This window comes from Patiria miniata, unplaced genomic scaffold, assembly GCF_015706575.1.
Source record: "Patiria miniata isolate m_02_andy unplaced genomic scaffold, ASM1570657v1 HiC_scaffold_5, whole genome shotgun sequence".
NCBI classification, from domain to species: Eukaryota; Metazoa; Echinodermata; class Asteroidea; order Valvatida; family Asterinidae; genus Patiria; species Patiria miniata.
The window spans coordinates 12,851,045-12,873,559 of NW_024037072.1; the positions used below are offsets into that span (position 1 = coordinate 12,851,045).

The 22,515-nt window shown below is 39.5% G+C and overlaps 2 protein-coding genes across 2 annotated transcripts; one reads left to right on the forward strand and one right to left on the reverse strand.

Annotated features, from left to right (window-relative positions):
- Nucleotides 1-1,847: 1,847 nt before the first annotated feature.
- Nucleotides 1,848-14,133, reverse strand: LOC119741762 (coiled-coil domain-containing protein 112-like). Its single transcript, XM_038217647.1, has 13 exons — nt 13,988-14,133; nt 12,918-13,102; nt 12,058-12,179; nt 11,447-11,536; nt 11,139-11,214; nt 9,789-9,972; nt 8,337-8,423; nt 7,523-7,672; nt 5,943-6,083; nt 5,163-5,258; nt 4,173-4,418; nt 3,353-3,471; nt 1,848-2,188 (listed from the first exon to the last, which is right to left on the reverse strand). The coding sequence occupies exons 1-13, from the start codon at nt 13,997-13,999 to the stop codon at nt 2,158-2,160; spliced, it is 1,539 nt and encodes a 512-aa protein (XP_038073575.1). The 5' UTR covers nt 14,000-14,133; the 3' UTR covers nt 1,848-2,157.
- A 727-nt stretch (nt 14,134-14,860) lies between these two features.
- LOC119741942 (sperm-associated antigen 8-like) lies at nt 14,861-20,124 on the forward strand. Its single transcript, XM_038217904.1, has 4 exons — nt 14,861-15,096; nt 16,063-16,249; nt 17,644-17,867; nt 19,970-20,124. Exons 1-4 carry the CDS (start codon nt 15,022-15,024, stop codon nt 20,090-20,092), a joined length of 609 nt encoding a protein of 202 aa, XP_038073832.1. The 5' UTR covers nt 14,861-15,021; the 3' UTR covers nt 20,093-20,124.
- Nucleotides 20,125-22,515: the final 2,391 nt, after the last annotated feature.

A 22,515-nucleotide genomic window follows, 5' to 3' on the forward strand; every position in this document is an offset into this window, starting at 1 on the left:
AATTTGGTTTCAAGAAAATGCTAAAACAAAATTAAAGGGTGTCACATCAGTACAAAAAAACATGAATTTTGATGACTTTTGAGATACGTTTTTGTAGAAACATGACCGTATGGCATTTTGCATATAAACGTGCTGAGATACGTTTTTGCTTGCACGTTCGGGCTCGTAATCGAGACACGTCCTTATGACTTGAATCAGTTACGTCATAATGACGCAATATTTCTCAGTGAAACTCTCCTGTAATAATCTTTGGGTAAATCTTTATAAAAATTCACAAAAAGCTGAATTTTGACAAATTTGGCAGTTGTTTTTTGCACCGACACAACAATATATCATTCACACAAGCAGAACCCCATTTCTTGTGCGTAAATCTGAATTCTGTGTATACATGTACTTGATTTATATAATTCATGGAAAGGAACTTTATTAAGTTCATCACATCTTGAGAAATGCAAGGTTTCCAATTTTGCTACTGATGAAACCCATTTTATTAATTAAATCTCAAATAAAAATGAAATTTCAAAAACCTCATCAGTTAAAACTTTAAATTTATTTCTGACTTTCAAGTGCAGTTAAAAATGCTCCATTGCAATTAAATTACAATTTACATGTATGTTGTCAAATGGGACAAAATTGTACACATGTAATTCTTAATTAAACCATTTCATGTACGTGTGAATTCAATTGCTCTTCATAATGAAGGAGCATGACTTGTCTTATAACACAAAAATTGGGTACTTAATTTTTGAAGTTTCGTCGGCATTAACGTTAAAGCCCGAGTCCATCATTTGCAGCTATCCAAAAAGTAACTGGAGTAATTATTGTTGAAAAACATACTTGGTTGAAATATAGTAAGGGGACTAAACTCCCTGTGAAATTATTCTTTCTGGCAAGCTGTCATTTTGAAGAAATCAACGAAAGAAGGCCTTTCCAACGGTGCGTCTTAAGAAGCACCGTTGGAAATTTCCGCTAGTAGTTCGTTTTTTTATTCAGTTCGTTTTTTTATTCAAGCATTGACACGACGCACGCGCGGGCGGTTGCTATAATTCGTCGGATCGGTGCGCGACATCGAGTAGCTGCAATTGGCTCAGTGAGAACGTGTCTCGGATGCTGAATTCACGCCCAATTCAAAACATGATTCAGCAACGTTTGATTTGAAATCGAGATCCTAAAATGTTGTTTTTCTCAGAATATATAGCTGAAGCTGAGCTGAAACTTCATCAGGTTTAGTTGTTCAGCACCCTTCTTTAGATTTTGAGCTTTTTTGTTGCTTCAAACGAACAAAATGCACAAATTACAAATGATGGACTGTACCAGAAGCGCACCAGATCAGAAATGCTACACCTGTTTTTTTTACACGTGCATCTAGCTGTGAAAGGAACAAGACGTCCGAAGAAGGTCAGGCTATAAATCAACAGCAAAAGTAAAAAATAAATGAATCCAAGTAAGAGTCAACTTCATGTCTCTGCTGATGTGATGCCACAGTGTTTAAAGGTAGGGTTCATTTGTCATTTGTGCATATTTTTTTATTTGAAGCAACAAAGTGCTCAAAATCTAAAAGACGGGTGCTTAACAACTAACGTGATGAACTGTTAGCTCTATGAATGCTGTATATTCCGAGGAAACAACATTCTAGGATCTCGGTTTGAATTCAAAAATTGCTCAGTAATGTTTTGAATTGTGCCCAAAATCAGCGTCTGGGACACATTCTCATTCAGCCCATTGCAGTTGCATGATGAACCGAGGAATAATATCAACCGCACGCCCGTGTGGTCGTGTCAACGCTTGCATGCACCCATTCAAGCAAGAAAGATAACTGTATCTGAGTATTGACGTGATGTCACAGTCTTGAAAAGGGACACTGTTATCCGGAATGCGCCCTTTTGGCCATGTTACTAATAGTATCTGGAAAGATGTTAAAAACTAGAATACACAAATGTACTGTACAAACATTCACACAACTGCACATGTACCTTGATGAGCGTTTCTTTTAACTTCATCCAATTCTCAAATTGTTGAAAATGCAGTGATTGAGAGTTTCTGATGAGAGTTGGAAGGCACTTCATTATACTGTACACATTCCTTAAGACTCGGTTGAAGTTTGAATTTCACATCTAGGTGGTTCACAATGCAGGTTGGTTGATTCTGTCCTAGTTGCTATAAGCCGGCTCTCCATGATGGTACAGCTCTGTAAATTTAACAAGAAAAAATTCCACGAAGCAGTTAACAAATTGACCTCGAGCGAGCAAACTTGGCAAACCGGCCAACACCGGCAAGATCTGTGTTGATAACCCCGTCTGCACTACTAAGCAGGAGGACTTGGGTTCTTGTCCCACCCGAGGAACCTTGTGAATTTTTCTCGCAAGCTGTCACACAGTATGATTAGTATTCAATGGTTATAACATAATACTGAAGTCTTATATAGCGCACGTATCTACCGACAATTAGGTACTCAAGGTGCTGGTAATTATGTCTATTATCATAGACAGGTATTGAAGTTTATGAGAAATATGAGACCCACTATGTTGCACCTTATAAGGGTTTACAAGGTGCTGCGGCGCATATTGCAGCCACTGCCAGAAACATAGAACAGTATAACTGGGTTGGGCCAGTATCACTCATCCAGTGGTACCACTTATGATAAGTTATTCGTACGTCAACGGGCCAGTATGTTTATTCATGAGAACAGAACAATGATATCAAGAGCATTGTTGTTATTTAGTCAACCCGTTACATTAAAGCATTTTAAAAACGGTTGTCGTCAAGCTACCACACAGTAGCCTAGTGGATAGCGGGATGAGCTATGAACTCGAATACAAAGATCCCTGGTTCGAATCCACGTCGTCGCTGCTCATTTTCATCGGCTATTTTTCTTCTCTGAGTTCATCGTTGAGATAATTTTAATTTAATGGGAAAAAAAGGACAAGAACTTAAGTGTCTTGCAGTGATTCGAAGGAAAACCAAAAATTATCATAGGCAGCACAACTGGAGTTGTGATACTGGCACTACCGTATAACCCAGTACATGATATTTATCTTCAAGCAAACTTGAATCCTTGATCCTGATTGGGCGAACCATGGCAACTGCGCTATTCTAAGATGAGCGCGCCATTCCTGCTGCACGCACTGGTAATGGCATAACCGTTGAGAAGTTTGTGCACATCGTGCGTATTCCATCTTTTCTGAGCATCAAGTTTGCTAGAAGATAAACAGACGCACGACATTATTCTGTGTTCCACTCGCGCTTGCGGGATAACTAATGGTATTAACATTTACACCGCCAACGTGAAACATTCCACAATACAAAAATGAAAACCTCACATTGTCCTAAATATATGGAGGATGTTACTCACCTATGAGGCATATGTAAGACGGGTCCATTAGATGCTGAGGTCGTATCCTTCTTGCGTTCCTTCCAACCTTCAGTTAATCTATAAAGTCTGGATGGATCTCGCTCCACTTGAACCTCAACCTGTGGACAGCATGGCCAAAACTTACATCTCAACATTCAATATCACAGATAAACCTTGGTACAAATTAAAGATATAGTCCATCATTTGTAATTTGTGCATTTTGTTCGTTTGAAGCAACAAAAGTATTCAAAATCTAATGAAGGATACTGAACTACTAACCTGATGAAGTTTCAGCTCAGCTTCAGCTGATTATTCCGAGAAAAACAGCATTCTAGGATCTCAATTTCAAATCAAAAGTTGCTGAATCATGTTTTGAATTGCAGCTATACACCATGTCGCGCACTGAACCGACGAATTAAAGCAACCGCGCGCGCCTGTGCATCGTGCCAATGCTTGCGCTACTAATTTAAATTTTCCTACGGTGCGTCTTAAGACGCACGGTTGGAAAGGCCTTCGTTGATTACTTCAAAATGATAGCTTGCCAGAAAGATTACTTTCACAGGGAGTTTAGTTTCCTTACTATCTTTCAACCAAGTATGTTTTTCAACAATAATACGCCAGTTACTTTTTCAGATGGCTGCAAATGATGGACTATAGCTTTAAGAAACTACATAAAAGACGCTTAGATATAAACAAAAAAAATAACAAAAGTGAACTGCAACTTAATTTCATAACATGACAGCAAGCCTAACCACAGACCATCTCATATTTGTTTATCCAATTTGCGTTATTTTTTAAATGACACATTTGCCCTCCATACCTGACCCTTCAACCTTTCCAGTCTCTTGCTCTTTTTCCTCTGCTCTTCTTCCTTTGCTTTTCCCTTGGCTAGTCTCTCCTCCAGTCTGCGCTGATCTCGCTCTAGGAATCTCACTCTCTCCTCTCGACTCATCGTCTTCTTTTCTTCTTCTTGCACTGCTTTCTTAGACTCCACCTCAAGCCGCTGTATGGCATCTTCCTCTTGTTTCCGCTGGAGGTACTCTTGAACTTGATTCCGAACTTCAAGCTAGCCACATGATTGGAGTCCCAATAATAAACAGTAGAAAATGTCTCCATGTAATAAATGTAATAATAGGTACTTATTAAGTGGGCAAAGTCCCTGAGACTTTTTCAAATTAACATTGGCACCATTTTCTTGCCATAGTCAGGCAGATTGGTGCACAATATGATGGAATTGTTCATTTGATGATAAAGGCATGAAATTTGGCACCCAGTCAGGGTATGTCATGCAAAAGATATTTGGCTATAGGGCCATCGCAGACTTGTCCTTTGAAATAAATATAGAATAACATGCAATGGCCGCCATTTTGAAAAATATGAAAATGTCTTGTTATTCTATGATATTTTTTCAAAGGACAAATCTGTGATGGCCCTACAGCCAAATATCTTTCCCATGACATACTCTGACTGCGTGCCACATTTCATGCCTTTATCATCAAACTGAACAATCTTATCACTAATCTGCTGTACTACCAGTAAAAGGAGCTTACTTCAGCTGATGAAGACAACTACATGTACATGCTATGTGCATGTATCTGCAAGCCAGTTATAACTAGCTGCTCTGTACTAATTATCGGACTGTGCTCCAGACCTGACTTCAAAATTAATTAAAAGAAATTCTAAAATTACAGCATCTCAGTTTTCTCTGTTGGACCTTCTCACATTCCTTTTCTCTGGAGGGTGGGGGAGGTGGAAATGCTGGCCACATCCCTCCTTGATTTGTCAGATCTAACATGATATTATCCTGTACCTGTCTTAGTCGTTCCTTCTCATATTCCTTGGCTCGTCTCATCTCTATCTCTATTTGTTTCTCTTCCTCCTTGGCTTTCATCAGTTCCTTCTGGACCTGTTATCAGTGCAAACAAACATGTTGGAAATTATGTCTTCACAATCCTCCCCGTGATGAACAAATGTCATAGTTTTAAGGAAGGTCCAGCACTCATCATGTCGGCCACAGCCGGGCTCCGATACGACTGCCCCACTCCCTCCGGTCCGCCATAAGGGTGACAAGCTCGCCGACCATCTCCACTCCAGTGTCTTTCTTCAGCATCCCCACATAGGACATAGCTTGCCTACACTGCCTCTTCCTGCCATGTTTCGGCTCCCACAGAACCACCTGGTGAGCCTTGAGCTCAGGGTGGCGCTGACAGTGCCCCGCCAGCTGCATCTGGTGAGCCGCTATTTTGTTAGTTTAATAATGTTGGTTTTAAGTTGCGTTCCCGTGCTCTTCAACAAATGAAATTTGTTTTCTATTAATAAATCAAAACTAAACATGGCCCGATTTTTTTTTAGGCTGATGTCTCATTCAAAAGTTAACAAACTTTTGTATTGCTAGAAAAATAACAATTTAGAAAAGCAATCTATTTTTTCAGGATGAAACTTGCAAATAGCACGGGGAATGCATTTTAAAGTTCAAGTATCGAACCCAGAAATAATGCAGAAAGTTGCAGGGATAAACACAATCTAATTTACCAAGTTTAATTCAGTAGTGATCGTTTACTACATAGCTGATTGCTGAGTGACCTCTCACCTTCCATGCATTCAGTCTGTCTGCCTGTTCCCGTCTCTCTTCTTCTAATCTCCGAGCTCTGGCTCTTGTCTTCTGTTCTTCTTCTTCCTTCTTCTCGTCTTCGTCCACGGCTGCTTGAGTTAAACACTCATCCTTCTGAGCCTTCATCCAAGAAAATGACAAAAAGATGGTGAATTAGTAAAACTAATTGTAACGATACCCAAAGGTTTCTCAAAACAATGGGACTACTCTGAGACTCAGTCAGTCAGTCAGCCAGCGACTCAGTCAAAGGACAAAATGCTGGCCCTTCAGTATCCTCAAAAAAAGATCATTAAGCTTAAAGGGACACTACCTCCTGGAAAGCACCCAATTAGGCTAACAAACGCGTTTTAAACAAAATGGTGTTAATTAGACCATTTAAAAGTAAGATATAGACGTCTACACAACCATCCTTTAAAAATTGGGCGTTTTTTGTGTTATTCTTGGGAGAACGAATTTTGGTGGTCAAAACTTTGACTCTAAAAAATGCTGTTTGGGTGCTACTCGTGATTCGAGTGAGTCGCACATGTCCAACCAATGCATTGCATTCTGTGGACGTGCGAGAAATTGTGTCCATTATGTGTCTCAAACACACAACATGTACTGTATATTTTCCCACACTGAATCGTCTAACATCATGGACACAGAAGCTGGGGCATGAAGGAGACTTCTATTTACAGCTAAACATACCTATGTGTATGCCACAAAATGTCCGCCGTGTCGGAAGAAAACAACAGGTTTTTTTTTCATCTTTTGCGTATGTGTATGCCACCAAATGTCCGCCGTGTCAGAAGTAAGCAACCGAGTTTTTTTTTTCATCTTTTCTCAGGAAAAGTGTGACATTAGGTTAGTTCCCTTTCAACCAGACCTTTGAATTAGGATGAGTAATATAAAACATAAAAATGTTGGCGATTTCAGGACGACGTACCCCTTTAAGCTAGAACAATATCCGCTGATCAGATGGCTTGTTGAACTTAATAAGTTCCTGTTAAGTTTAGAATATAACAATTTAGGCCACCAGTTGGAATGTTCATGCGATAAAGTTCACTGAATGTGTTCATGCCATGTTTTTCAGTGAATTGATAACATACTTCTTAAAATGCCTCCAATCATACAATCCCATCTAAGCTACACACATTGTATGATAAATAATACCAGAGTCTTATGTAGCGCACGTATCTTCCAACAATTAGGTACTCAAGGTGCTGGTAATTATGTCTAATTTTAAAGACAGGTAAATGAAGTTTATGAGAAATATGAGACTCATTATGTAGCACCTTTATAAGAATTTACAAGGTGCTGCGGCGCATATTGCAGCCACTGCCAGAAACACCGGGGCAAACCCCTTCTCTCAGCGATAAGTGTTACTGGGTTCTTTAACGTGCATTACATTACGTCCCATCCGAAGGACGAAGCAATAATGGTAAAGTGCCTTGCTCAAGAGCACAAGCACCATGTTCCACTTCAGGATTCGAACCCATGTACCACGGCACACGAGTTGAACACCGTAACCACTGGACCAAAACACCAATGTCTACTAGGATCAGGATCCTGCTTAATACCTCTTTGACAATCTTCCATTTCTGTATCCCATCTTTCTTTTTCTCCATCAACGTCAGATATTCCTGGTACCAGTTTTCATGCTGCCGTACGTCAGTGATGTTACGACCTGGGATGGAGGTTGCTGCCTCGTCTAAGAAGGCAGACTTGCCCTGAGTTAGAAAAGCAATTACATTTATGTATAAAAATTCAACAAATATATAAGATTTTTTTAAATGGTAAGAACAGTACATGTATAATAGACATTAACTACTGACGCTTCCCCTAAATTTGAAAATAGAACAACAAAATTACAAAAAAAGACGCATTCTGTGTTCTTTCTCCAACTTCCTGAGTTCCATAAATGCTTGCAAATAAATGTTTATGTTTCAGTGATAATAGTTGAACAAAGAAATTGACTGGAGCAGGGGTTTGAACCCGCGACCTCCGGATTGCCGGTGCCCTACCAACTGAGCTATCCGGCCTGAGCTAGTATCATGTTGGGGTTCCCCATTTTGTCAATGTCTTTGTTCAAGGGGCGCTAGTCAGACACCATAAACCCATATATGCCATGTAGCCAGGGATCACGCCCAAAGTCACGATGCTAGCAACATTAGCAATGCTGCAAACCCAGGAAATAGCAAACGGAGATCACTCAAAGCAGTTACGGCTTATTATTATAAATTTTCAAATAAACCACAAAGAGAAACTGACTATGCGCATTATAATAAATTCTTTAAAGTTGAACAAAGAAATTGACGGGAGCGAGATTTGATGATATTTCAGTGATTTTAGATACTGATGATTAATTTTGGTCGTGTATTTGTGATATCTAACCTTGAATTTATTCCTGATTCTTAGGAAAGTGCCGTGATCATATTCATCCCAGCCTCCTCTGTGTCCGCCAGTCTGTAGTAAGAACCTCTGTCATCAAGAAAGCAAAGAAAACAATAACCACAATGTTACTTTGTGTGAAGGTTACAACTGAAAAATGAAAATTGCTGCAAACTGCTTACTGACTGGATTGACCTGAAATGTGCAAATCATAAAAGTTAGACAGTCTGACATTTTTTTATCCTTTCACAAAGATTAAGAAAGATCTTTCTCAAAGTTTAAAGAAGAATCTGTCTCAAAGTTTAAGAAAGGATTTTTCTCAAAGTTTAAGAAACGATCCGTCTCAAAGAGTAAGAAAGGATCTTTCTCAAAGTTTAAGAAAGGACCTGTCTCAAAGATTAAGAAAGGATCTTTCTCAAAGTTTAAGAAACAATCTGTCTCAAAGTTTAAGAAAGGATCCGTCTCAAAGAGTAAGAAAGGATCTTTCTCAAAGTTTAAGAAAGGATCTTTCTCAAAGTTTAAGAAAGGATCCATCTCAAAGAGTAAGAAAGGATCTTTCTCAAAGTTTAAGAAAGGATCCGTCTCAAAAAGTAAGAAAGGATCTTTCTCAAAGTTTAAGAAAGGATCCGTCTCAAAAAGTAAGAAAGGATCTTTCTCAAAGTTTAAGAAAGGACCTGTCTCAAAGATTAAGAAAGGATCTTTCTCAAAGTTTAAGAAACAATCTTTCTCAAAGATTAAGAAAGGATCTCTCTCAAAGATTAAGAAAGGGTCTTTCTAAAAGATTAAGAAAGGATCTTTCTCAAAGATTGAGAAACTACAACTATTTAAATTCCAGAAAAATGATCTACAGGTTTTTTAATAGCGGGTGTGGTGGGGGGAGCTATATTCCTGGAAATTCTTCACACCTCCCTCAACCAGCCCCTACTCCAACCACTAACAATTCAGGAAATCACATCACTAAAAATAACCTCTCAAAATAAACCAAATTTCAGCCCCCAGCCCCCCAAAAGAAAAACTTGGTTTGTTTTGGCAGTATGTTATGACCAGGGTTCGACCCCAACTTTTTGTTCACTAGCCAGTCGGGCTACTGAAACAGACTCTTAACTAGCCTGCGGGCATTTTCACTAGCCCGCATGTTTTTAGTTTCTCATAAACAACAATGTGCATACAAATAAAACGTGTATCCTGAGGCAATCTTGTCAGTGTTTTCAATAAACAGATCGAATAATTTAACCTTAACAGTTAATAAAATTAGACACAGATAAAGATACAGGTTTGCTTTCTGAATTTAATGATTTATTTCTTCCTGTCCTTTCATCTTTGCCGTATCCCAATAATTGTTGACTCGCCAGCCGGGCTACTTAAGGAATAGTTTGACTAGCCCGCCGCCTTTTTGACTAGCATTTGGCTAGCGGGGCTACCGCTTAAGTCGAACCCTGGCTATGACCTCCTTACCTCAAATGCTGCAACCTCAGGTGGTAGATCAGCTATGACGTTCCTTGCTGATGAGACAGTCTTGGGTTTCACTGACTTGGTTTCTATGGTAATAGGTGGTGCCGATGCCCAGGACTCTAAACGTTTCTCCAGGGCCGTCACCTCTTGATTTAGAGTCTGTTCCTCACGCAATAGTTCTTCATAGCTAGGTAATAGTGGGGAAAAAGATCAATACAATGTAATAAGAAAAATGCACAACAGAAAATTTCAGAACCGACGAAGGAATTTTGATGGGAGGCAGTTATAATTAAGGAAGTTAAGGAAGGGTCTGTGAACTTGTTCCCTCTAGGATTACATTATTCAAAAATGGATAATTTCCAAAAGACTATACTTGCAATTCAAGAAAATACTCATGGGAGAGTGTGGCCTAGTGGTTAGGGTAAACTGAGAGTGTGAGCACAATGCTACAAAACCTGCAGTGGGCTTCACTCCAATCTAGAAGGGAAGCAGCCATCAAAATCATGCTATACAAAATATCTATATATAATAATCTCATCGCAATTAATAGATATCAGTACCTGACCCCAATGACAGATACCAGACTTCGAAACTACCATCCGGCAAGATACCAGCTTCTCACAACCCATTCCTCCAAGGACATCCACAAGTTCTCCTTCATGCCTACAGCAGTCCAGCTCTGGAATGCCCTCCCTGCAGACGTCATCACAGTTCCATAGGTGGACGTCTTCAGGGCACACATCTCTGCCAAGTAGCTCCAAGATTGGAGCTTTGTTACTCGCACTTAAATTTTTCTTCTGCACAAGCTTCCCCCTGCTTCACATGCACCTTAAACTTCACCTCAGCGTTAACATCCAGAAGTGGACTTTGCTGAGTACCTGCGTAGATGTAGATGTAGATGTGTAACTCCTGATCAGAGGATCAGGGGTTAGAATCCAGATGCTGGCTGTATGCTGTGTCCTTGGGCAAGCCACTTCATCCCTACTTGCCTCTCTCCACCCAGGAGTACAAATGGGTAACAGCATTAGCTGGGGAGTAACCTGACATGGACAAGCATCCCATCCGGGGGGAACAGACATATTCTCAGTTGTTTCATGCCACTGAAACCGGAGATAAATGCCGGCCCGATGAGCCATGTTGGCTCGTGCCAGACTTTCCTTCCTTCCCCTTCAAGAAATACTTAACTCTACGAGGATGGAGAATAATACTTTTGAGGCAGGAATGAGAATGGCCATCCACTCTCCCATCTCTAAAGATATGCTGAAAAGGTGTTGCAAATTTGTGTTGCAAACTTGTTTGATTTTCTTTCAAAGGAAACAAGTCTTGCTAATTATCAACTACTGTCAGACTTACATTTGTTTTTGCTGTTCTTTGAATTCACTGACGACTGATTCGATCGTCTCCATGATCTCCTTCAATTTCTCAACAACTAGAAACCAAAACAAAAAAGACTGTCTATTATTTTCTTTTATTCTCTTGCAATGAACACAAAAATAGTTTTCAACTTTTCTATTTTTGTGTTCTTTGCTCATAGTGCTCTTTCATTGACTGCAGTTTCACAAATTTACTGTTTTTACAACACGGTCACATGTTCATACATATTTTTGGTATCTGTTTTTTCTTTATGAAAACTAATGAGAATTACAATGCAGCCCACTCACATTCAGGTGTTGGTTTGACATTGTGTAGTTCTCGTTGAAACTTAGTGACACTGCCTCGCATCTTATTCAGCTGTTGACGCAGTTTAGCCTCTGTACAGTCAATTGAGAAAAAAGCATTATTAACGGGACACATGTAGCAATTGATTGTTCTTTTAAATGACTTTGTTACATTTTGCTCGCTTAAAAGCGGAAAAACCTTTGTTTTTGTTCTGATTTATTTTCTTTCTTTTTCTTTTTGTTCCAACCCAAATCCCATCGACTTTGTACATGTTTTATTCAGCCCCCCACTTTTGACATAAAACAAAGTCATAACCCAATGAAACTTAACATGGACAATGACGTTATTGGTAAGACCTATGTAGAAGAGTGGTGTCATGATGACGTCATCATGGGTCACGTGGAGTCATCTTAAAGGTGCATATATTACAGTCCTATATCTTCAGAACTGTAAGTCCGATTGGATTGGAACTTGGAATGTAGGTAGATCTGGATGTGTTATAGGTAAAATTTGAGGTTACGTCGTCATGTCCAAAATCCATATTTAAAGTTATAATGAAAAACTAATTTATGGAAATACAGCATTATTGGATGACAGAATAATTATTGTTTACTTTCAGTTTTTCTGTCCGAGTTCAGCTTGAGTTCTTGTTCTTCCAATGTGCAGAACAGCTTGCGGAAATCACTGCGTTTATTGTACAGATGCACACCCTTCTCCCGATCCAAGTTATTAATCCTGTATAAATGAAAAACTGTTTGTCAAGCTTGAAACATGAATTTCCATGATTACACCATTTCATCCCAGCCTAAAGACAGACAACTTTTTATAAACTTACTTGTCATACCCTGATGGCCTGGGTTCAAATCCCACCTGGTGACACATTTGGGAATTGGTTTTCTTTTAATTAACGCATGAAACAATTGCACAATTTGTTTGGCCATCAGTCATTTGTAAATCTGGATCTGGTAATCTGATGACTAAGTCCAAGTAAAAAATAAATAAAACTATTACCACTCCCCACCAACTTCCTCCTCCCCCCCCCCCTCGACCGGCCCCTTTTGGTGATTTTGTTTTTGTCATACTTATGCAATATTTTTGCAAATATATTGTCAATATGTCTTTTTATTTGCTTCCAACAAAATTGTAGCTATGTAGAAAGGATGACGGCTCCTTTGGACACTTTGTATCAGCAAAAGACTCGATGATGGAAGAATCTATCCGCCATCTTTGAAAATCTGCCATCTTGTCAACAAAAGGGGGGACGCCTCCTTCATTTTTTCAAAAAGCCCAGAAGAAAAATTGTTTTTCTTTTACTCGGCCTAATGACTTTTCATGTATCTAGAAATGTTTGCACTTCCATTTTAAGTTTGCCTATTTTGTTGTACAGTACTGAACCTGAGGGTGAACGTCTTAAAAAAAACAAACAAGAAACTTGCTTGGGTTATTGTAAAATAAGTTAAAGTTTTTACTTACTTTTGTTCCAGTTGTTCAATTTCTCGTAGTGCTTCTACTTTCTTAGCATTCTCTGTCTTAGTCTTCCAAGCCCATGACGATCCGCCTCCTGCCTTCATCTCATCCCCGCCCCCTCCTCTTGTTTTGTCTCCATCTTCTTTGCCTTTTCTTCTTCCACTCTCTTGCCTCCGTTTCGTTGCTAAACCCTTTATTCAAACAAATTTTTTTGAAAGTTTAATTAGTTTGAATTTTCACTTTTTGAATAGAGAGCATTCATAGAGCGCCCTCGGTGGGGGCTAATTGCTTTGAACGCTCATTAAATGATGATGTTATATGCCCGGTCAACACGTTTTCAGCTCTCGTTGGACAAACTGCTTACACGCTGACGTGGGTCAACCCTTCCGTGTGATGGTGTGTGCATGAATCTTTAACTTTTGAACAAGATGTTTTACCTACTGTGATTGAACTGTTAATTAGCTATTGTGTTAAACTTAAAGTTGGGCGCAATCAGTTGATCTGTGTGATCGGATGATCGGCAATGCTTTTCATCAGCAACGATCAGTGGATTGTGAGGGATATCTCGGACTTTAATTAGGCCCACTTACCTTTCTAAAAAAAATCCTCCAAAGCCATTAATTAGAAAGAGAAGGTGCTTGAATAGTGGTGGCAGCACAAATATCAACCAATAGGGCCTACTAATACTACCGTCGTGATTGACTGATACTAGTGCAGTGCATATGCACCGATCATGCACATCGACCGATCATGCCCAACACTTCTACTATTCCTTCACATTCACAAGATTTTGTGGAACGGATTAGCCCCATCCAGCGCCCTTGCATATTATAACGATGCGATCCCAACCCAAGGATTACTGTCACTGAATTTCAATAACAAAACCTGTCCACACTGAGGGCGCTCTAACAAGTTACATTCCTTCCTTCGTCACTACAGTGTTCATTGTGCAAATTAATTCTTGACGATTGAAAAAAAAAATTTTTAAATGACATTCTTGTTTGACCGTTTTGTAAATTAATAATTGTAATAACAACGGCATTTTTAAATGATATGAGTCACAACTGGAAACAAACCTTTGACGCCATATTTAGTGTCTTATCAACAGGGAAAACTGCAAATTGAATGAAAAAAAACCAAGAAATTTCGTTCGGGTTACTGATCCAAATGGTCCAAAAAGCTAGCAGCCGACGACATTCTAAAACAATTTTAACAGGCTTGTTCTGAAATCATTTATTATTCAACAATAAATTTCAATGTATTTAAAATTAAATTGCAAATTTCCAGCATTTTAATTTGTTGCATTGATAAATAGCATTATATAAAGATATTTATTGTTAATAATTCAAAATAAATTTATATTTATTAGATTGCAAAAACTTATATATGTGACAAAGACTTTTGTGTTCATTCAAGCATGATTATTGACGGGGGTCAGACAAGTCGACCGTTGAGACAACTCGACTCGGGACAAGTCGACCGTTGAGACAACTCGACCGTTGAGACAACTCGACCGTATGTGCGATAAATGGAAAGACAAGTCGACCGTTGAGACAAGTCGCCTCGCATGTTTTGGGCCCAGTTTTGGGGAAAGTACCAGGGATTTTGACGGCGCCCATTTGCCGCACCGGTCGACGTGCCCGCGTGCCGGGCCCGGCGAGGCGCACCGGCCGCGCCCGACGCGGCGGCCAACGTATCGGAGCACCCTCTGTACATCGAGTATGCCCGCGCCGCGCCCGTGATCGGTCTTGCCACAGATTTGTGCAACTTTTTCTGCTCCACGTGTATTCATTTCCATTTATAAGTCGAGCAGACTCAACGGTCGAGTTGTCCCGAGTCGAGTTGTCTCAACGGTCGACCTGTCTCAACGGTCGAGTTGTCTCAACGGTCGACTTGTCTCGAGTCGAGTTGTCTCAACGGTCGACTTGTCTGACATTCATTATTGACCCCAAGTTGACCTCGTACACACCTGACACTGGCATAGCAACAGTAATCATCCTTGGACAATCTCGCTGAAAAGAACACAACCTAAATACGTATTTTTATATCCGAGGTAGTCGATAATTGTAGGATTTCTCGGATATTGAGATAGTGAACATTGACTGCAATCATGTCTGTGCTAAATCCGTCAAGAACTATTTATAATTCAGAGGGAAAATGTTTGCTAGAAAACTGGGTCGAGGAGGTAAGTTGTCCATCATGTCCATTGCATTGCATTAATTGCGGGTGTGTGTTTTTTTTTGGGGGGGGGGGGGGGGTTCAGTTTCCTGTCTACAACATGTTTATGTTGGGCGCAATCGGTCGATCTGCACGATGGGTCGATCGCGTTGCACGATGGGTGGATTCTGTAGGCATGGTGGGATATCTCCGAGTCCGGCTTAGTTCCTAAACCTTTTTAAAAACAAATCGTCCAGAGTTGTGAATTTTATTCATGTTATTTAGAGAGCAAAGTTGTTCGACAGGTGGCACTGCAGTGGGATCGACCGATAGCGTCATGATCGACTGGTTCAGCGCAGCATACCGACGGCCACACTAGTGGGGCTAACAAGAACGTAGATCTGTTTTACAAAAATATTCAGACATATTTCAATATTTTTATTTTTAATGATCAAAGTTACAAAGGCCAAAAAAAAAAGTCTCCGGTTTCTGGTATGCGTGCGCGTCACCGTAGCCATGCGCGTCGGCAAAATGAAAAAGTTTTTTTTTCAATGAAAGATGATGTCTCAAAACTGCCAAACTCACTGGTTTGACTGGAATCCTGCTGCTGCACAATTTTAACGTGTTTTTAGATTGGGTTATGCCTTATGGTCGAGAATAAGCTTTATGTGGCTTCTCTGGATTCCCATATATTTGCACTAAGTTTAGTCGGGCACCATTTGCAGTCATCAGCCGACATTTGAAGCAAAAAAATCAGGTAAAAAAAAAAAAGCCGCGTCGCCGCACCACTTTTTGGGCAAGCTCCATACCAGAAACCAGAGACTTTTTTTTGGGGCCAAAGGCCTAGGACTTAGAAAATGATTGTCTGAAATCTAAAGGCTTACATGACATGACACATGTCTGATGAAAAAGTGGTGTAAGGATATTGTACTCTTTCCACAATAACAAGTATTAATTAATATTAAATACAATCTTGTGACTATTGTTTTTTCAGCGTCAAGTGCAGGAGCGAGGCCTGGACAAAGTTCCCAGCAACATGAAATATGAGAATAAATCTCTGCCGTTTAAGGATGGTCACAGTGCAATCCTGTCTACACCAAAATATCAAGATGCAGGCACACCATTATCCACATGCACAGAGTCATACATGCTACCAGAAAAACTCAAAGTCCGAACTGTTGGTAAGAAGAGCCTGAGTTATGCAAATTTTAGCAATCCAAGTTAGGGTTGTCGTTATGCCCCAACTATAGCCATGGTCTCAACAATGGTTCTGGCTATCCCAACTATAGTTGGAATGCACTCGGACATTGAGTGCTGAAAAACATGCAAAACGAAATGAGGTCATCTTTACTCACTCTGTAGCTAGCAAAATTCTCCAAAATTTTCATTGGGCAAAGAAGAGGTCCTCAGTATTTCACCAGCCAAGTTTGAAGACTCAAATCAGTTTTTAAAGAAGAATTTCTTCAATATTTTGCACATGAGAGGGAAGTCAAGTGATTTCAATATGAGGCTTAAGACTAGACTGGTACATGTCCAACCATGGTCCAACTGTTTGAAAAGACTGACCTCTTCATTCATTGTCATTAGTCTGGTGGCTGACTATGGAGAAATGTGTGGAAATAGAGACTAGTACCAGACTTGCCAGTTGATTGATGCAATACTGAAGGGTTGTTAGACTGGTTGTTTCAGGTGCCAGTCTATTTTCTTGTATTGCATGTTTTCAATACCTTAAGTTTTGGGACTCTCGTACACAGTATTGAGAGTCCCAAATTTTCGGACTAGTTAGGATGGTGCTATATTTGTCTCATAACATTTTTTAATTTTTCAAATGCCAAAAGTAAAGCAAGAATACTTTCAAGTAGATTATGGTGTGAGAAAGATGTCAAATTATGCTGAATCTCCTGTCGGTATCTTGTGTTGCAGCTGTTAATGTTCAGTTGGTATGTTGTGTTTTCAATAATATTTGCAGGTTGAATATACCCTAAAGTGATGAACTATTTTACATATCTTTACAATTTGTTTACAGCGATGTTTTTAATCATTGGGAGTACTGTTGAACATTTGCAGTAATTTTCTGATCAAACAAGTACCGCTGGGCGAGTAACTTGATTACTCGAGTACTTGTGAGTAGCTTTTTGCTACTCTTTGTTCTGTTTGTGGTTTTTCATCTACTCAAGTACTCGGCCTGGCGCTAGGTAAAAGCAGGTACTTGGGAGTAGCAATTTAGGGTGTACGGTTCACAGCTTAATACGTCCCCTGCAAACAGGGAATCACTCCCTCCACCTCTCTCTCCCTAGGATTCCATTCGTCAAAAAAAAAGAAAATTCAAGTAAATGACTCAAAACGTCGCACAGTAAGGATATCTCAGTACTGAAGAATGTGGTGTGACTTGCATGCTATTTGCTTGTATTTCCCGTCAAACTAACATACATGTCATTTTTCTGCTTGTAAGAGAATTTGGTTAACTACTCGCGAGTACTCGACTACTCACGAGTAATTTCTTTGCGAGTACTCAGGTAGAAAAATCCATTACTCGCCCAGGCCTACAAACAAATTTGCATTTTTTTTCCCACAGGGAAGAAGAAAGAGTTAATGGAGCGAGCCCTGTATGCCAAAGTTGCCAAGGAAGTTCAGGATGAGATGGATCAGCCACCGCCGATGCCTGAATACCAATCGGTCACGCAGAAAGACTTTGATGTTGAAGGATTCGTCTCAGAGCTCCCGCCTCCGGAGTTAGAACACAACGTTGCCAACGAGCAGCCCGTCACCTTCTGGAGTGAACACAAACAGAAGATTCCTGTAAGTAGAATGTTCATTAAAATTAGAAGACTGCGTAAAAACAGAAAATAGTTTCTTGTCCGGATATTTCTTTTTAAATGAGGGCAGGGCCCCCTTTTTTTCCCCAAGAAGGTGGATTTTCCAAGATGGCGGATGGATTCCTCCATTTTCTCAACTCTTTTGCTGAAACAAAATTGTGTCCAAAGAAGCTGTCACACTTTCTTGCTACAATTTTGTTGGAAACAAATAAAAAGACAACATATTGACAATATATATGTTGCAAATGTATCAATTAAATTTTAAAAAATAATAAGAAAGGCGAGGGGCGGGAAAAAGGAAGCAGGCAGAGAAACTAAACATCCCTACCTATTATCAGCACCCCTGCTCATAATTATTGGAAAGATTGTGGTGATTTCCATCGATACACACTTCCGTGGTTGAGGACTGTTTACCATGACCATTTATTTCACAACATTATTTTAATATACAGTACATTGCTTAACTAAACTTTAAAGCAAACTATAAAGATCAAATCAAATGAACTGAATGAGTTGAACTGAGTTAGGAGTCGAATTAGGAACTGCTCAGCGGGCAGTACTTATATACTGTGGAAACAGGATGTATTTGAAATAAGAAATTCTTCAGAAAGTAAAAGTTGAGTCATGTATTCTCAGAAATAAAGTGACTATAGCTGAGTAACACCTTAAAATATTGGTTAAGTAACTTGGTTGTAACAGAGAAAGCTTCAAGACTTGTATGTGGCTGGGCAGTAATGATCATTTGCTCTGTATAAAACAATTCACACTTTACCATAGGCAGTCACATTGTGTGGGTGTGTATACAAGGAAAACTATGAGTAACGCATTCAGAAGGAAATAATCATTATACAGGAATCATCGTCAAAAAGTTCAAAACTAATATTGAAAACTAAAGAGTGATAACTAACTAAAATTTTAGGCGAATTGATTATTAAGAACTGATAATCTAGAAACGCAATAAGCCTCTCAGCATTACAAAGCCACTCCCTCTGACTCCACCCTAACGCACAGGGTCTATTTGGAAACCAGTTACATAAATACAGGGTGAGGCAAAAAACACGAAACCAAAATGTGGGGACTATTGTCTGAGTGACGTTCTAAATGTAGCACTTTCAAAATCTAGGATATGAAAGCTCAACTCATAAGCTTTCTTTTAGTACAAGAATCATTCAAATCAGTCATGTACTTTTCAAGTTACGGACTTTTAAACACAACCGCTGTTTTTAAAGTTCTGTGCACGGATTACAAAAAGGTAAGTGTTCTTTCAGCAAAACGAAAACAAATCACATAGGGATGTGTGTGAATTTTTTTGGTTTGCTGAAAGAATGCACACATTTTGTGTGATTCGTTTACAGAACTTTAAAACGGTGGTTGTGTTTAAAATTCCGCAACTTGAACAGTACATGAGTGATTTGAATTATTCTTGTCCAAAAATACAACTTATGAATTGGGCTTTCATATCCTAGATTTTGGAAGTGCATCACGCAGAACTTCACTAAAACAATAGTCCCGACATTTGGGTTTCGTGTTTTTTGACTCACCCTGTAAATGTTCCTCTGCACTTTAATTTTATCAAGCCATCATAAACAAACTGAGCTCCACTTATAATCATTTCTTCATCTTACACCATTTAAAGTATTTTGAGAAACTTTGCCCAACCACTGTCCAGTTTTCTATTCAACTCTACCCCACAGATATTCGCCACAATTTGTCTTCAAATAATTTCTTTTGAAAAGTTGACTAGCTTCTGACTAGCTTCCCCTGAACAAAGATATTGACTAATTGGGGAACCACCAACATAGGGCTGGATAGCTGAGTTGGTAAGAGCACCGGAACGGTTATCCGGAGGTCGCAGGTTCAAACCCCGCTCCAGTCAATTCTTTGTTCAACTTTTCAATTGTTATAATTCACCTAGTCAGTTTCCCTTTGTGGTTCATTGGAATAATTTCTTTTGATTAACAAACAAACAAACAATTAGCACTGTGAAATGCTGGGAATGTTGAAAGCATGAATTTTGTCTGATCAGCATTATTTAAGTTTAATTTTTAATAAAAAAAAACAATGTCCATTTTTATTCCATCACAGGGAGTCACACAAATGAAGACGTTAGACACACCGTTCAAGAAGAACACATCCTTCAGTAAACCCATCGACGAATATTTCAACGAAGCACAGCCCTATGACAAGGAAGGTTACCCATGGATGTGATGCTCATGCTGTATAGCTTAGGCCCCCCCCCCCCCAAAAAAAGGCTCCGGTTTCTGGTATGTGCTCGCGTCGCCGTAGCCATGCGCGTCAGCAAAATTGTTAAAAAAAATGTCAATGTAAGGTGATGTCTCAAAACCGCCAAACTAACTGGTTTGACTGGAATCCTGCTGCTGCACAATTTAAACGTGTTTTTAGATGGGGTTACGAACGAGTATAAGCTTAATGTGGCTTCTCTGGGCTTCCATATATTTTGCACAGAATAGTCGGGCACCACTTGCAGACGCTGTTGTATTTTTGTGATTGTGTGTATGGAAGCCAGACGTGTGTGTGTGGAAGTGATGGTCATGTATCTGGAACCTGTAAACGCTTTTTAATTAGCGCAATGTGTAGGGGAGCAGACTAATGACCAGCCTGGCAGCACAGCCATGGTGTCGATGTTGCTGTATGGTCTGGCATTACCGTTTTCACTGATTTTTCTTGACTATCCAAATTTCCCGAAGAGAATGTTTGTGTTAGTCGAGATTGTAAGTGGGTGCAGAATTTTCAAGCCTTATGGCCTTACTCAGGTCACCTCAAGTGCCACCTTGAAGGATATTTTTTAGAGTTTTAAGAGGATTGAAGTGTCATCTGCAACATCAGCCGACATTTGAAGAAGAAAAAAGTCGTAGAAAAAAACAAAAAGCAGCATTGTCGCACCACTTTTGGGGCAAGCTTCATATCAGAAACCGAAGACTTTTTTTTTTTTGGCTTTAGGGATTCAATGTCAAAATTTATTTTAATAGCTTTGGGTAACTTTCAAAATTACAAGGGAATCTTAAATATTTGAGGACAGTTTACTTTCAATATTTTTGTGTACATATTTGTGCGTTGAATTTCTACACGTATTTATCATTGTAACAGGGCAGTTTATCTATTGTCCAGGCTGTGCCAGTGCTGATTTAATTTGATGATTCTTTCGCTTGAAGTTAATGCTAGGATTATAAATTTGCATGAAACTCAAGTTATTGTTTTAGATTAAAGCCATGGCCATGAGAAGTGTACATAATATTTTTAATGGACATTTATTATTTCAGTGTAATTTTTTATTGCATTATACCCACCATTTTATTCATCTTTTATTCATCATCTGGGGCGTAAAAAGGTAATTTTATTGGGGGGTCCAAATTTCTACTCGCACATCCGTGCTAAAAGGTAGAATCGTTTTTGTCTCCGGACGCTTGGTCTCCGTAAAATCAAAAAGTGGGGGGGGGGGCTGGTGCCATGGGGTGATGTTCCAAAAAAGGCACTCTTACAAAAAATGGTTTTGGGGGGATTTTTGGGTTAATGCTGGTGAACAAGGGCATTTGAATCGAAAAGGGCTGTCTTTATAAAATATTTTTTGGGGGAGGGGGGTAAATACATCCCTTTTTCCTCTCTCTCTCCCCGCCCCTCCCCCCCCCCCCCCTCCCCCCGGCTACGCCTATCGTAAAAGGTTTCTTGTACATGCATATCTGTACTGTTCCAGTGGGTGTTGTGATATAGCTTGGTATATTTGGCAAAATACTTGTTCTTTTAAATTAATACAGTCACGTGATGCATTGTAAAGTAGATTTTCCTATTCACCACAGGCAGTTAAATGCTCGAAACCTATCATTTACTTTTGAACTGGAACGATCATTGTTATATTTTCTGGTTAAATGGATATGATGATGATTGATGATGATGGTAATTGTGATTTAGAACTTTAATTGTATATCGCGTGAATTACAGTGTCCGTCCAATTAATTCTTTTATGAATGTCAGTGTTTATCAACGAATAAAATGTTTTATATGCCCTCTTAGTTCTCTGAGTATTCAGTACGATCTTTCCAGTGTTATTTTTTTATTATTCTGATGACAAAATACGGCGTTTGCCTGCGTGTTTAATAACTGAATTTCCTCAGACCCCGTTCATGTACATGTACACGCAGATCCAGAACTAGTTAACACTTGTGACGTCAGTCATCTCCTGATTCTGTTTGTATTCATAAAACAAAAATTGCCTCGTATTTCAAGGTTTTATGCCGAAAGGGCCTACAGTTCAATTTATTTATTTAATTGCTCCAACAATAACTGGGAATTATCATTTAGCCTCAGTGTTTGGATTTTTAGTGCGAATAGACGATGATAGATGAAGCTCAGTACTCTTAATTATGCTAATTTATTGTGACGTTTTCAGAAGTTTTGTGACGTGGACTCGATAAATAATACTCACGCACAGGCACAGCGCGTATCTGTGGACGCGCGTGTCCCTAGATACGTGCGTTTTCATGATGTTTTATGCGCACAGTCACCTTTGAACGCATTATTCGGACCGGACGGATGGAGCCCAAGTTGGCGGTCAGCCGCTGCAGGGCGGTGCCGATAATTTGCCCGTCAATAACGCCCCCACCAACGGCGGGAAA